The 15283-nt window shown below is 39.4% G+C and overlaps 1 protein-coding gene across 3 annotated transcripts in view; it reads right to left on the reverse strand.

The window, feature by feature from the left end:
• Positions 1-15283, reverse strand: part of LOC122790867 (receptor-interacting serine/threonine-protein kinase 3-like) — a 652441-nt gene that overhangs the window by 71863 nt on the left and 565295 nt on the right. For all 3 annotated transcript variants that reach the window (XM_044058527.1, XM_044058528.1, XM_044058529.1), the window contains one exon: positions 10273-10312. In XM_044058527.1, the coding sequence (XP_043914462.1) occupies positions 10273-10312 (40 nt within the window). The remainder of the gene's footprint in view (positions 1-10272; positions 10313-15283) is intronic.

Below are 15283 nucleotides of genomic sequence, written 5' to 3' on the forward strand. Positions count from 1 at the left end.
AAAAGTGACAGGAAGGGAGCTTGGGACACTTGCTCTTTTACTGAGAATGATCAACAGAGACGTTTGGTTCTATTTTAACTTTGAAGCTTCTAAAGGATATGAAGTCAGTGAACCAAGACAAAACTTAGATGCATTGGGAGGGAATCTGATCTAACAGTTTCAACTTCCTTTGGACTTATTATGCAAAATAGGAAGGGTGGCATAAACATTGGGGGATTAAAAGGAATGGAAGATACCTTGGCTGAGTTTTGGTGGAAACTGGAAAAATTCTCTTAGGAAGTTCATAGTGGGTAACATGAGGTAGTAGTTCTTTCTGTTCTGAATTTTTTGTTAGATATTTGGACTGCTATATGATAAACTTTTTTCCAAAACTTGGGACATTTCACTGAGAAAATTAAAAAAAAGCCATAAGTATTTACATATGTGAATTTTATTTGCAAGGGGAAAAAAGTTAATGAATGTCACAGGTGCGGCACAAGTAAGCTCATATACTGAGGAAGTAGGCAGCTGTATGGACCAAATACAAAGCAGCCAGTTGGAAAGCAGACAGAATCATAGTTATTGGCGTTGCACTGGCTGGGGCCAGCAGTGAAAGGTAGTGGTGTAGATTTCTGTAGACAAGGACTGATGCAAAGCAGGGCACCAGAAAAAGCAAGGTGGTGAAACACAATTTTTCTAAACCCTGGCCAAGTTGACCTCCATCACAGCTCACTGAGTGCTCTTCAAAGCACATTCCCTCCCCGAGGATGAGCACACCCATCCTCCATGCTTGCATATGAGCTGATAATCCAGCACATTGCCCCAGTTCTCTATGTTACACTGCCTAGTACACCTCAGTTCTGTGTAGCACTGTCTAATGACATGCACATAGGTTGTCATTACCTCAGTTCTGTGTGTTATACATTCCAGTAACCTGTACAAAGGGTAGTATGTCTCTTTAGTTCTCTGTGTTATAATGTCTAGTAAATTTTAACAATGATTGAAGATTAGGGGACAACACTCTTTTCAAAACAGTGTTTTAACATCATGAGAAGCATGTACAGAGGCAGATGAGGAAAATATGTTCAAAGCACAATAGGTACAGTTTGTTTCTGTAAATGATAGTTTTTTTAATTATGCACTTTGTAACTTGCACTTGTAGACCACAAAAATAGGGTTGCAGTACAGGTGTAGTAAACCAGGAGTTAAGAGTTCAAATCTCATCAAGATCTTTGCTTGTGCTTTAAACTGTCTAAATCTACACAGTCTTCTTAAGACATTCTGCAGAGATTTTTTATGGCTAAAAGTATGATTCTTAGGCTATTTCGTTACTATACTTAAACATGTTTGCTTAATCTTTTCACTGACCTCTAAATATGGCATTTGATTTGTTTTCCTGGAGCAATGTTTGACATCCCCTATCACTCAGTAACGATGGAACACACTGGTATTACTTTTGATTTAGCTTAGTAATACTGAAATGTTTTGTTGGGCTCACTATTGTAAGTTGATTAATGTGATTTCATAGTGGAATTTTTGCACATTTAGTTAAGCAAAGCTTGCAGACATTAGATGTGATGACACGCTTTGTAATACAACATTGATGAGTTACCGGAGGTATAGGCAAAGATGTACAAGCCACTGAAGAAAAGCACTTCCATGTAATCAGCACAGTGTTTTCACTTAAGGCATATAGAACATTATGTAATGTGACTTCTAAACATGCCACTTTTAGCATGTTACAACTCAACAAATGCACCATTTTACTTACATTTTCATAAATTTTCTTCTGAGGGAGTGGCATGCTTCCAGACCCTAAAATGATATTGGGAATTTATACCCCTTCAGAATTTTTTTTACTGGATGTTGCCCATGTGTGCTGCATATGAGGCCATGTTATGAAATAAGAAGTTATGTACTCACTATAACGTTCCATCTGAGTAGGTGGCTTCATTTGTCTGCAATCTGTGGGTCTTGGATCCAATAACGGATCCGAGCCGGCAACTTGTTGCATAGCTATGGATCCGAGCTCCTAGCTCCTCCCCTCACCCATAATCCCCTGCCAACCTCCTATGACCTCAGATCAAGTTTGCCCCTCTATGGATACCTGAAAAGGTGTTCCAACAAGCATAATAGATAGAACAATATAACAGGACCAAGTTCTGAAGGCCAGGGGGAAGAAGGGGGGAATGGTTGCAGACAAATGAAGCCACCTACTCAGATGGAACGTTATGGTGAGTACATAACTTCTTAATCTGGAGTAGGGACTTCATTTGTCAGCAACCTGTGGGACAGAGTCCCCAGCTACCTGAATCTTGGGCGGCCATCATGGAAGGATGTTCTGGAGCACTGCGGAGCCAAAGGATGCACTCCCTCTAGAAATTACGTCCAGTTTGTAGTGGTTAATAAAAGTATGAGATGAGGCCCAAGTAGCTGCCGAACAAATATCATCCAATGGCACTCTAGATTTAAAGGCAGCAGAAGTAGAGATGGAGCAAGTGGAATGTGCACGGACTCCCTCAGGTGCGGGCCTCCCGGAAGCTTGGTAAGCCAGAAGAATACATTGAGAAATCCAACGTGACAAGGTGACCTTTGAAACGGCTTTACCTAAACTGAATTTAGCAAAGGAGACAAACAGCTGATCAGATTGTCTGTGACCAGCTGTCCTAAGAATATAGAAACGCAGCTGCCTGTGTACATATAAAGAATGCAGCTTGTACTCTCCTTTATTTTGATACTTAGGGAAGAAAACCGGTAAGTTGATGGACTGATTGATATTGATTTCCGATGCCACCTTGGGAAGAAAGGAGGGATTAGTCCTGAGGTACACTCTGTCCGGATGGAAGACCAAGTAAGGAGGCTTTACGGAGAGGGCTTGGAGTTCCGAAACTCTCTTGGCTGAAGTGATGGCAACCAGGAATGCTGTTTTCCAGGACAAATATTTGAGATCGACCGATGCGGCTGGTTCAAAGGGAGAAGCGGTCAAGGCTTGAAGGACTAGAGAAAGATCCCAAGGGGGTACGGCTTCTTTGATAGGGGGCCTGAGTAGAAAGGTGCCCTTGAGAAATGTTTTGCACAATTTAGCTGACATCAAAGGACCTGTCTCATGTCCCACATGGTAATGGGAGATGGCTGCCAACTGTACCTTGACTGTCGAACAACTAGTTCCTTGCTGAAAGAGTCCGGTTAGAAAATCCAGTACGGACGGTAGAGGGGCAGTGAAGGGATCCAGATTATGATGTTCCGCCCAGACGGAAAAGATTCTCCATTTACTGCGGTATATTTTCCTGGTGGAAGGCTTATGTGCTGCCACCAGGATGGCTTTGACTGGTGAAGAGATGCCGGGAGTCCAGACTAAGAGTGGAACTGGAGCAACCAAGCTGTCAGCTTCAGGTTGACCAGATTCAGGGTCTGTAATTCCGATGGATGGGAGATTAGATCCGGAGTGGGATCCAGAATCCAAGGAGGATTCACTAGATGAGACCACAGGTAAGGGAACCAAGTTTGCCGAGGCCAGAATGGGGCAATGAGGATCATTCTGCTCCCCAACCGCGAGGCTTTCTGTAAGAGCTTTAGCATCAGGGATAAAGGAGGGTAGGCAAAGTTTGATAAAAAAAATGAAGAAATTCACTTATCTGTTTAGAAAACACTAGGAGCTCTAAAATCTAGCTACACACTCAAGCGTGGCAAACTAGATCTGAGGTCATAGGAGGTTGGCAGGGGATTATGGGTGAGGGGAGGAGCTAGGATCCATAGCTATGCTACAAGTTGCCAGCTCGGATCCAAGACCCACAGGTTGCTGACAAATGAAGTCCCTACTCCAGATGCATTATTATAGTACTTTACCTTTGCTGTCCCTCTTAACAAAGGGATGCTAGAGCTGTAAACATCTGTGATATATAAAGGGGCAGGACTACAAAACAGCAAATTTAGTTTTCAACCCAGGCCAAGTTTATACTACAAAACTCCCTTTGTTGCAATAAATATTGGTCATTGCTATAGACAGATAAAGCCCTGACTACAACCCAGACGTCTCGGGTTCAATCACTAGCCCATGACCTGGAGGAACTGATAAGAAAAGGGAGAGGAGTAATAAGTCAGTGCCCACTCACATGCACACCTCACCTCCTATTCCACCAAAACCCACTTCACACATACCTACACATGTGGAGGTCCTCACCAGAAGCATACCTAAACACGAGAGACCTCCCAAACACAAACACAAGCAATATATACATAATACTTCTCTGCAGAACACATTACACATAACAGTTCATGCACCAGGGTCTGAATGGTCAAACTCTTAAGGCAAAACACAAAATCAAACATGTTACTCATAGGTGATTCCATTGTGAGACACACTGGTGTCCCTCTCACCAAGCTGGATAAGGAAAAGGTCATGGTCTGCTCTCTGTCAGGTGCCAGGATACACCATATCACACATGTACTCAAGTCTCTCAAAACAGGTACTGTTATGACTCTTTCATTGTCCATGTTGGTGTGAATGACTTGAGATACGCCTCTCTGGACTATATGAAGAGAGACATGACTGAGCTCTCAGACTGTTCGTCTTAGGCAGGTATGCCCCTAGCCCTAAGCAGCATTTTACCTTCACCTAAGATGATGCCTCAATACAAACAGAAAATAATTGACTTCAATAACTGGCTTAGGTTCTGGTGTCATTCTAAGGGAATCCATTATCTGCCAGCCTGGGATGACATGATCGACAGACCTCGATGGTTTGCCAGAGATGGTCTTCATCTGTCACCCCTGGGATTTTGGCTACTGGATAAAGCTCTTGCCACCCCATAGTGCCGTTTTTAGGCAGTGTCTCAAGGACAAAATTCCCAATGTAAAAACTTTATTTAAAAATAACCTCAAGGTTATTGTGCTAAACGCTAACTGCACCCACTGGAAGCTTTCCTCATTGTGGAAGATGCAGACATTTGTGCAGTCACAGAGACTTGGTTCAAGGCTATGGACAGCACCCCAGCCATACCGAGTTACACCTCCTTCCACACGTTCAGACCTTAAACTGAAAGTGTAAACTTAAAGAAGAAGGTGTATCAGTATTATTTAAAGATAAATACATCTCCAGATTGGTTAAACAGTATGATTCCCTGGAGACACTTCAGGTGCAATTAACTGTTGGTAGGACACCTATTCAAGTCATTGCCAGCTTCAGGGACCCCTCCATATATCAGGACACCCACTCTGCTTATTTGGATCTACTTGAGTCTATCAAGAGACATCTGAACACCATGGTTTTGTGCAACTTTATCTACCCATCCATTGACTGGGTAAATTACTCATGCTCAAACTCACTTGCCTAAAGGTTCCTTAGTTTAATTAACACCAATGCCCTGGAACAGATGGTAGACACCCCCACAATGAGTGCCAACATCCTGTTTCTGTTGCTTACCAATATGGGGGACCACTGTAGCACACCCACTGTGAGATCCTCCCTTCGGTCTCTTTAAAAGTAACTTTCACACCTGATCCCTCCCTAGCAGCAATTAAACTAAAAAACTTCTCCAAGCAGACTATAACCTCTTATGAGATGGTATAAATAGCTTCACTGCACCTCCTCCCTCAGATGGAACTGGCAACTATGCCGAGCTCTACACCAATGCTTTATTCATACACATACACAAATGCAATGACTCAGCTGTACCCGATAGGACCAAAACAAGCTCAAGGAAGAGCAAACCTGCCTGGTGGACAACTACCATTAACAGGCTTGACAACAGGAGGAAGAAATTGTTATCTAAAGGTAAGAGGGAGCAAGCCCTTCTAAGCTGGAAACATTCCCTCCTCAGCTTAAACAAGCAAATAAGACTTCTTGTGAAGTCCTCCAAAGCAAACTACGAGTCCAAATTAGTTTCCTCAATAAAGGGACAACCACAAGACATTCTATAGTTACATCCGTAACCTAAAAGGAAAGGCCCACATTTGTGACGAATTGGTAGTTAATGATACCACATATACTGAGCCTGTAGACATAGCTAACCTGCTGGCAGACAGGTTCTGTGAAAACTTCACTCCCCTGTGACTGCCACATGTACCCCATGACATCCCTACAACCTGTCCTCTACCTTGTATCTCTAAAAAACAGGTCATATAAGCCCTCTCTAAGGTCAAAAACACAGCATCTGTGGGACCTGATAACATCCCAGGCTGCATCTTACATGGGAACCAACATGAATTAACTCTACTGGGTACTCTTTACAATCATAGTCTAAGCAAAGGCTTTGTACCAGCTGAATGAAAAATACCCACTGTTATTCCCTTGCACAAAGGTGGTGCTTCCACTGACCCTAGGAACTACAGACCTATTAGCCTGACTAGCCTTAACTGCAAGGCTATGGAGTGAATTATCATGGACTTTATCAACAAAGATATACAGTGGATATAAAAAGTGTACACACCCCTGTTAAAATGCCAGGTTTTTGTGATATAAAAAATGAGGCCACAATAAATCATTTCAAAACTTTTCCCACCTTTAATGTGACCAATAACCTGTACAATTCAATTGAAAAGCAAATCTGTTAGGGGAAAAATATAAAAAATAAAAACGTACAGTAAGTTGGTTGCATACGTGTGCACACCCTTAAACTAATACTTTGTTGAAACACCTTTTGATTTAATTACAGCATTCAATCTTCTTGGGTACACACCTACCATCAATTAAAGATACTCTGATTAACCCCAAATAAAGTTCAGCTACCTTAGCAGGATTTTCCTGACATTTACTCAGCTGCCTGCCACAGCAAAAGCAATGGTTCGCAGAGAGCTTACAAAGCATCAAAGGGATCTCATTGTTGAAAGGTATCAGTCAGGAGAAAGGTACAAAAAAAAAAAAAAATGTCCACAGCACTGGATATACCATGGAACACAATGAAGACAAGTCATCAAAAGTGGAGAAAATATGGGACAACAGTGATGTTGCAAAGAACTGGACGTCCCTCCAAAATTGATGAAAAGACAAGATGAAAACTGGTCAAGGAGGATGCCAAGAGACCTACAGCAACACTGAAGGAGCTGCAGGAATTTCTGGTAAGTACTGGTTGTGCACTACATGTGACAACAATCTCCCATATTCTCCATATGTCTGGGCTATGGGGTAGAGTTGCGAGAAGGAAGCCTTTTCTTACACAGAAAAACATCCAGGCCTGGCTAAAATTTGCAAAACAACACATCAAGTCTGCCAAAAGCATGTGGGAAAATGTGTTATGGTCTGTTAAACTTTCTGGCCACAATTCCAAAAAGTATGTTTGGCACAAAAACAACAGTTTGCATCACCAAAAGAACACCATCCTCACAGTGAAGCATGGTGGTGGCAGTATCATGCTTTGGGGTTGCTTTTCTTCGGCTGGAACTGGGACGTTAGTCAAGGTGGAGGGAATTATGAAAAGTTCCAAATACCAGTCATTTTTGGCCCAAAACCTTCAGGTGTCTGCTAGAAATCTGAAGAGGAATTTCACCTTTCATCACAACAATGACCCCAAGCATACATCCAAATCAACAAAAGAATGGCTTCACCAGATGAAATTTAAAGTTCTGGAATGGCTCAGCCAGGGCCCAGACCTAAATCCAATAGAAACTCTGTGGGTGACCTGAAGAGATTTGGAGCGCTTTTGCAAGGAAGTGTAGGCAAATATTGCCAAGTCAAGATGTGCAATGCTGATAGACTCCTACCCAAGAAGATTGAATGCTGTCATTAAATTAAAAGGTGCTTCAACAAAGTATTAGTTTAAGGGTGTGCACACTTATGCAACCAGCTTATTGTACATTTTTTTATTTTTTTATATTTTTTCCCCTAACAGATTTGTTTGTTTTTCAATTGAACTGTACAGGCTACTGGTCACATTAAAGGTGGGAAACGTTTTGAAATGATTTATTGTGGTCTCATTTTTTTATATCACAAAAACCTGGCATTTTAACAGGGGTGTGTACACTTTTTATAGCCACTGTAGGTAATGTCCAAACACTTGACCCTATCCAGTTTGGATTTTTCAAAGGGAGAACATGCCTGTTAAATGTGGTGGACTTCTTTGAGACAGTCACCAAGGTCCTGGATGAGGGGAAATCTGTGCAGACAGCCTCCCTGGACTTAGCCAAAGCTTTTGACACTATCCCTCACTCAGGCATCATCGATAAACTCACTCAACTAGGCATAAACCCTTATATCACTATATGGGTCGCTAACTGGCTCACTGATAGAACTCATACAGTCAACATAGAGGAATCCACCTCAAACAGCAGACCTGTAACCAGTGGTCTTCCACAGGGATCAGTCCTGAGGCCTCTACTGTTTGGAATCTATTTCTCTGAAGTACAAGCAGAAAACTAAAGGTCTGTGGCTGACAAAATTTCCTGATGACTACAAACTGGGAGCGTTCATAGAATTTCCAAATGATGTCAACATCCTACAAGAGGGTCTTACACAAATGATTGATGCCAAAGTCATGGCCTTAAACTCAATGCAAAAAAAATTTATTATCATGCCTTTCTATAAAATCAATGTTCCTGCAAATTACCACATCAATAGCAATACCTTAAGTACACACTCAGTGGTGTGAGACCTGGGCTCATGGGTTGATAGCATCCTTACCTTTGACTACCATGTCTCCACAGTGGTAAGAAGGGCATTTTATTTTGCTCATCTCATAAGTAAGGGCACTGCCTCCAGAAAAAAAGAAGTTATAACCTCCCTGTACTCTTCCCTCATCAGGCCAATAATTGAGTACAACGTCCCTTTTGGCATGTACCTTTTCCAAGCACCTGCAGCAAATGGAGAGACCACAATGGTCCTCTCAAGGAAAAGTCAAGGTCTACAGCATTTGTCTTATGTGGATCTTCTGAATCACTGTCACTTTATTCTGTTTCATGCAGACTACGAAGGGCCGATCTCTGCTTGCATATAAGGCAATCTCTGACCCTGCTTTTTGGAAATGGTGCATATCCGTAAGTCAAATGATATACGGGTTACTTGCTCTATAGACCTTAACCTGGTATGTGACATCAATAGGTGCCGACTGTGGAAATAAGTGTAAGAACTTGGCTAGGCTTGTAGAGGCCCTAGGGCCATGAGTGTAGTAACTTTCAATGATCCTATGATCCTATAGGGGACAGTGGAATGTGCTTGCCGTGTGTGCAAACATCATTCTAATATCTATGGGTGAAACTGGATATGTTATGAAGGCACCTGCTTGTAAAGGGTAGGGTATTCCAAGGGGTTATGTGTCACTTACAAACATGGGTGACAAACTAAGGCCCCCTTATAATCTGAGCCCTTCAGTGTCTTTGGGCATATGCAGAGGCAATGGCTGGAGCTTTAAAGAAAATCTCTTGATGGCTGCATGTCTGATAAATGCACCATGATCAACTGTCAGATGGTTACAGAACAAATGGGTGGCAATGCAGTGATCAACCAAGTGGTCAACAGGTACACTAGTAGGCCACAAATATTTTTAGAAAATACATTCATCATCATCTAAATTCAAACTGTTCCAATTTCTAGAAACTTTCTAATTGAACACTGTATCTGGGTATTGTTTTAAGAAAGATGATACAAAAGAGACTTTCTCCTTTGTGAAGCAGTCCTGTTAATCCCACTCTTTTGCTGTTATATGTTATTGAATATAAGAAATGCCTTTGTCCTATTTTAGTTGTATAAAGTGCCAAAGTTTTAACTCTAACAGAATGTAACACTGCATAGTGTCCCAAATACCCAGCCTAACATGACAAAAGCCAGTTGTCCTTATACTTCAATACATAACAATCACAGCACTATAACTCAGTTGACAAAAAAATTAATTGACAAATAAAAACAGTAACTTTAAAAACAAAATATTAAACATATATATACTTTTTTTGGCAGAGTGCCATGTTCCCCTCTTCACAACAACCTTTGCTCCTTGTATATAGAAATGACATCATTGCTGAATGATACAGAAAGGGAAACAATCGGTTAATCCCTCTTCTCTGCACTTGTGCAGCCATACTAAAGCTGTCCTGTTGTTATGAAATGCTATCCTTTCAACAGGAAGGCACACTAATGAGTGAACAGCTTGATGTAAAAACGTAGATGCACCAAGATGCCATTTAAAAAGAGTGATTCTGTACAATGACCTACGTGTAACAAACTAGTGAAGGAGTAAAATCACTATTTGCCTTGGCCATACAGCACTGATTGTCCTGCTGCTTTACATTACAGGTGGCAAAGGTTTCCCAGTATAACCTGCAGCACTCCCCCAAAAGACTGCCAACAGACTAACAAATACAGCTTACCTTGGGATGTATTTTGTTGTATATATTCTCTTTTGTGAATCTGTAAAAGAAACAAAATAGAAATTATATTACAAACAACATTACAGGACTTTACTGTCAACAGTCTAGCAGTGCAGCAGAGCATTTAACAGAACCTGAGTATATATCTCTATATGTAATAAAATATACACACACACTCTCACACAGATCTACTTTGGAAGCTCAAACTTTTAAACCTTTGAACTTCATTTGGTCAACATTATAACATTGAGGATTTGAAAGTTCGAAACTTCAATTAAAAAAAATAAACACATTTTTTTTTATGTTTATGCAGAGGGGCAAGCCCCCTGCACCCCCACACCCCTTGCTAATTAAATATATAAACTCTGAGATCACACTATTGTGAAGAGAATGGTAAATGTCCTGTTCCGCGCTGTACAGTGATCTCCATTTAAACCGTTCAAAGTTTCAAAACTTAGTCTTATGGTCTCAATCATATGAAGTTCGAAGTTTTGAAACTTTGAACTTCCAAAGTAGACCTGTATTATATATATATATATATATATATATATATATATATATACATACACACATATATATATATATATATATATATATATATATATATATATATATATATATATACACACACACATACATGTGCATACACACACTTTTTCAAACACAGCCCTTTGTTATTCTCATTGTTCAGCCAATAACATGATCTTTAAGATCATGTTTCGTCTCAAATATTCCTATTTTTGCTTTTCTCACTGATTACCTCTCTGTGCAAAGGTGGATGGTTCTTTCTCCACAATTTCTTTTTACTTGGTTAACTTTCAGATTTTCTAAACAGGAAAGCAAATCAGCTTTGTTGAGCAAACTCAAAGGAGGTGGACTGCAAAGAAAGTATCCATGGCAAAATCCTGAATCAGAGAAGACAGACTGAAAATCCTGAAACTATATGACCAAAATTATACTATGTCAGGTTTGAAAAAAGACACATGCTTGTATTTTGTAAAACCTGTAGCCATGCACAAGATCATGAAAAGGAGTCACTCTGAAGAGGAAGGACAGAAAGGGAAGTGAGCATTCTCAGGCAGCAAACTGCACCAACCAGTTATTCCTTGGATCTCTGAAATAGGTACTTCACAGAGTGAGTTGTAGACCAATGGAATGGGCTGTTGTAATGGGTGTTGGAGAGGGAATCCACAGAGGAATTCAAGACAAGATTTGGGAATGGTGAGAAAAGGATGAGGAGGAAGATAGGGAGCTTCTGCCTCAAGCTAATTTAAAATAATTTCATACATTTGTATTAGATTATTTGTAAGGCTGAAAATTTTATACTGTAAATTTACTCAATAGAAATATTTGGGGAGGAGAGTAAAAGCCTTGTATTAATTTGAGATTTTTTGATTTAGATAGATGTGATTGAAAGTGAGGGTTACCCAGAGCAATAAAAGTTTAGAAAATGATAAATGGGGTTTATAGCTCCTTCCTCAAGGTTATCTTGCAACAATCAGCTGGCATGCATGCCTCACAGACATCTGAGAGGCTCATCAAACCCACCTCCATAGGAGCAATGGCTTTTCCATCATCATAAAAATACAGAAGAAAAGCTTTACGGACTATGTGTAATTCACTTAAGAAGAAAAAAAAAGCATGAGGTGGAGATACTATCCCACCAATAACTAAGAAAGAGGCAATAATGTAAGGGAACTGTAGGTGAGACCATACAACAAAAAATAAATATGCACTCCAAGTGCAAGGCACAAATGTAGACACTATAGCATCTGACCTTAGCCTGGGCAGCTGCTTGTGTATAAGGAACTACATCAGCATTGCTGAGGGAAATACTGAAGCATTCTGCAATGGCTCATAGCAGTAAACATAGAAAGGTGTGGTTAACCTTCCCTACAGTCCTTACAAGCAAAACAGCTTTGGTTTTCATTTTTCTGTCAGTGAAGGGCTACAGGCTCGTGTAGTCATCATTTTCATGGAACAACAGCTGCTCATCTTCCAACATTGACCTTTTCTCGTGTGATAAGTCCCTACTTTTCAAAAAAAAAATATTTGCAGTTAGAAAAAATAGTCTGGTTGTAATCATGAATTTTTGGAATTCTTGCTAAAGGTCATCATCCTACCAAAAAACTGGAAACCACAGCTACAGAAACGTGATGTGTTTCTTACTTCAACAGCATTAGCTAAGAAACCTCAAAAGGTACACCGTGCTACTTTTTCGCATGTTGTTGGGAAGGAAGCCATAGAGGTATTTACTATATTTATCTTACAAGAAAAGGAGAAAGAAAACAGCAGCAATCCAGGCAGATGTTCATCACTTTTGAACAAAGAAAGAAGCTGCAGTTTATTTGCCACATGTACTTTAACACGGCATGACATCCTTCAAAGACTATAGATGCCTATGTTATTGATCTAATGAAATGAACCAAATAATGAATTTAGTATTAATAAAACACAAACAAGTCTGTGGCATAAACATGATGAAGCAAGGAGAAGAGAGCAGATCTGATCTTATCAGCATTTAGCTGAATGACTTAACTGATGAAATGGAAGTCTACAAGATAAAAATGTGAGAAATAAAAAGGTAAAAATGAAAAATAGACCAAGAATAGGTTGTCAAAGTAAGGAATACAAGCAAGGCAAAAAAAAAATAAAGTGTGAATGTGTTGCATTAGGGATGGTGACTTGGAGGAGAACCATGAGATGCACAGGAATCCAGACACAGCTGAAGCTCAAGCATTTTGTAGTAGGTTTGACAATAATAATGAGAGGGGGAAAGTGTTCTGTACTTAATCAGTTTTGTGAACACACAGAATCATTCTGCAAAGCTGTAGGAAGATAAATTTGCTAAAAATGTGAACATTGTTGAACAGAAACATGAACATTAGCTGGTACTATTACCTGAATAGCGTTAATGCAGTGAATTCTGAAAAAAAAAATCCATCAGAAATGGTTGAGGAACTTAAAGTAAGTGCAGTTGAAGGATGTAATATGTCTGAAATATTTATGAAATACTGCAGTTAAGGACACAAAAAACAAGTGGTCAGCATGTTGTTTAAGTACACTGGCTACTCAGTTCAGACACCTAGTCAAAAGTTACTGATGTGTGAATATTAAAAAAATTATAAACAGAAAATGTTTCAAATTCTAGTCATTAAAGAAGTAAATTCTCTTAATACTTTAGGTCATTGGCTTGTGAAAAGTTAAAACTGGTAAACTAAATTCACAGTGTGAAATCAAAGAAAGAAATAATGTGTTGCTGTACAAACTCAGGAACATCTGCTTGGGCAGCTCAGATACTAAAACCGAAAGAGGTAATTCTGGACACATTGCAAGTACTGAGAACAGCATTCTTGGCTAACATCAAAGACTTGAAACATTACTTGAAGAACTTTATTCGTATCCTGACTTAGGAATGGGGTCTATTCCTGCCATGGTATTAGAAACCCAAAGTACTTCGAGAAATTAAAACGGAAGCAAAGCTAAAGTTATAATGTCCTTCAGAATTGTGTTGATTTATGTACAGGCTAAGAAAGTCTGCCAGGACAATATCATGCACAAATAAAATCTGATGTTGTGCTGGTGATACCTGCTCCAGTGAAATTACCAAGAGAAATCAGGAGTAGAATTAAGTGGGAATTAAAGTAAATGGAAAACTATGTGTCATTTAGAAGCTATTCCAGCAAATGAATGGGAGACTAGTATTGTTATTACTGTAAAATATAATAAAATTCACAACTGTACTGTTCTGTAAGATCTGGGAAAAAAAAGACTAGCACTACCGATTGCTTATATTTTGAGGAGTAGTCTTAATGCCAACATGCTACTTTCTTTTTGAGTACTATATGCAAATTAGAGATTGTGGCAGAGAAAGGAAGCTAAAATAACGATATCCCCACTGGATAAAGACTTAACACTAAAAACTGAAATACGTAAAACAAAAAAGTGAATGGTCACCACAGCTAAAAAAATATGGGCATTAATCAATAAAAATGATACGTAACATAGTACAACGGAGTAAGCACTTTCACGATTCATAGATCGCTTCTTCAGACTAATTATATTAAACACAGCTGAGGTATTTAAATCATCAGTAGCTAATCAAAAAGCTTGGTTATTACTGAACCCCATAAATACACCTAATAAAATAAACAAACAGTCAAAACACATCCCAAAATCTCATAAAACATTATCAAGCTTCATAAATATGAGGAAATCACTTTAAATATAAATACACATATATTATCACACTCTGCAATGAAAACTAATTACATTCTAAAGATCAGCATCAATGCAAAGTAAAACAAAAAAGTGAATGGTCACCACTGCTAAAAAAAAAAAAATAATGACTTTGATCAATAAAAATGATATGCAACAGAGTAAAATGAAGTAAGCACTTTCATGATGCACAGATCGCTTCTTCAGACTAATTATGTTATAAGGTATACACAGATTGTTCTTCAATAATATTACAATGTCAGGGACCTACTCCTGCAGAAGTTGTAATGCATGCCATTATATACATTCTGGGATGACCTTTAGTCACGCTTTCCTTGTCTATTCCACAGAATGTACTTTTTATGCAGATTGGAGCACTAGGAACATAATTTACTATGCTTATTGTATTGTTTGTGGTGCATTTTACATAGGCAAGACTAATCACTCCTTTAAGGAGCATATATTTGAACATTTAAATGATATAGGGAATGCAAAGATGAGTAATGCTCTAGCCAGACATGTAGAGACCATGGGAGCACAACATACTTTCAAGTTTTTTGCTCCTGAAATTATCCATGAAAGTATCAGAAGTGGCAATGTTAAGAACAAAACAGAGTTACGGAAGCAACATTGGATTTTGAATTTAAGTGCTGACAGACCTCCCAGCATTAATGATTCGGTTTCTTTAAAACTGGCTCTGAGAGCACAAACACACCCCCATTGATGCTGGCCTTTAGAATGTAATGAGTTTTTACTGTAGAGTGGGATCATATCTGTGTATTTATATTTATAG

Source organism: Protopterus annectens, chromosome 16.part0, assembly GCF_019279795.1.
Source record: "Protopterus annectens isolate FY-2018-M chromosome 16.part0, PAN1.0, whole genome shotgun sequence".
NCBI lineage: Eukaryota > Metazoa > Chordata > Ceratodontiformes > Protopteridae > Protopterus > Protopterus annectens.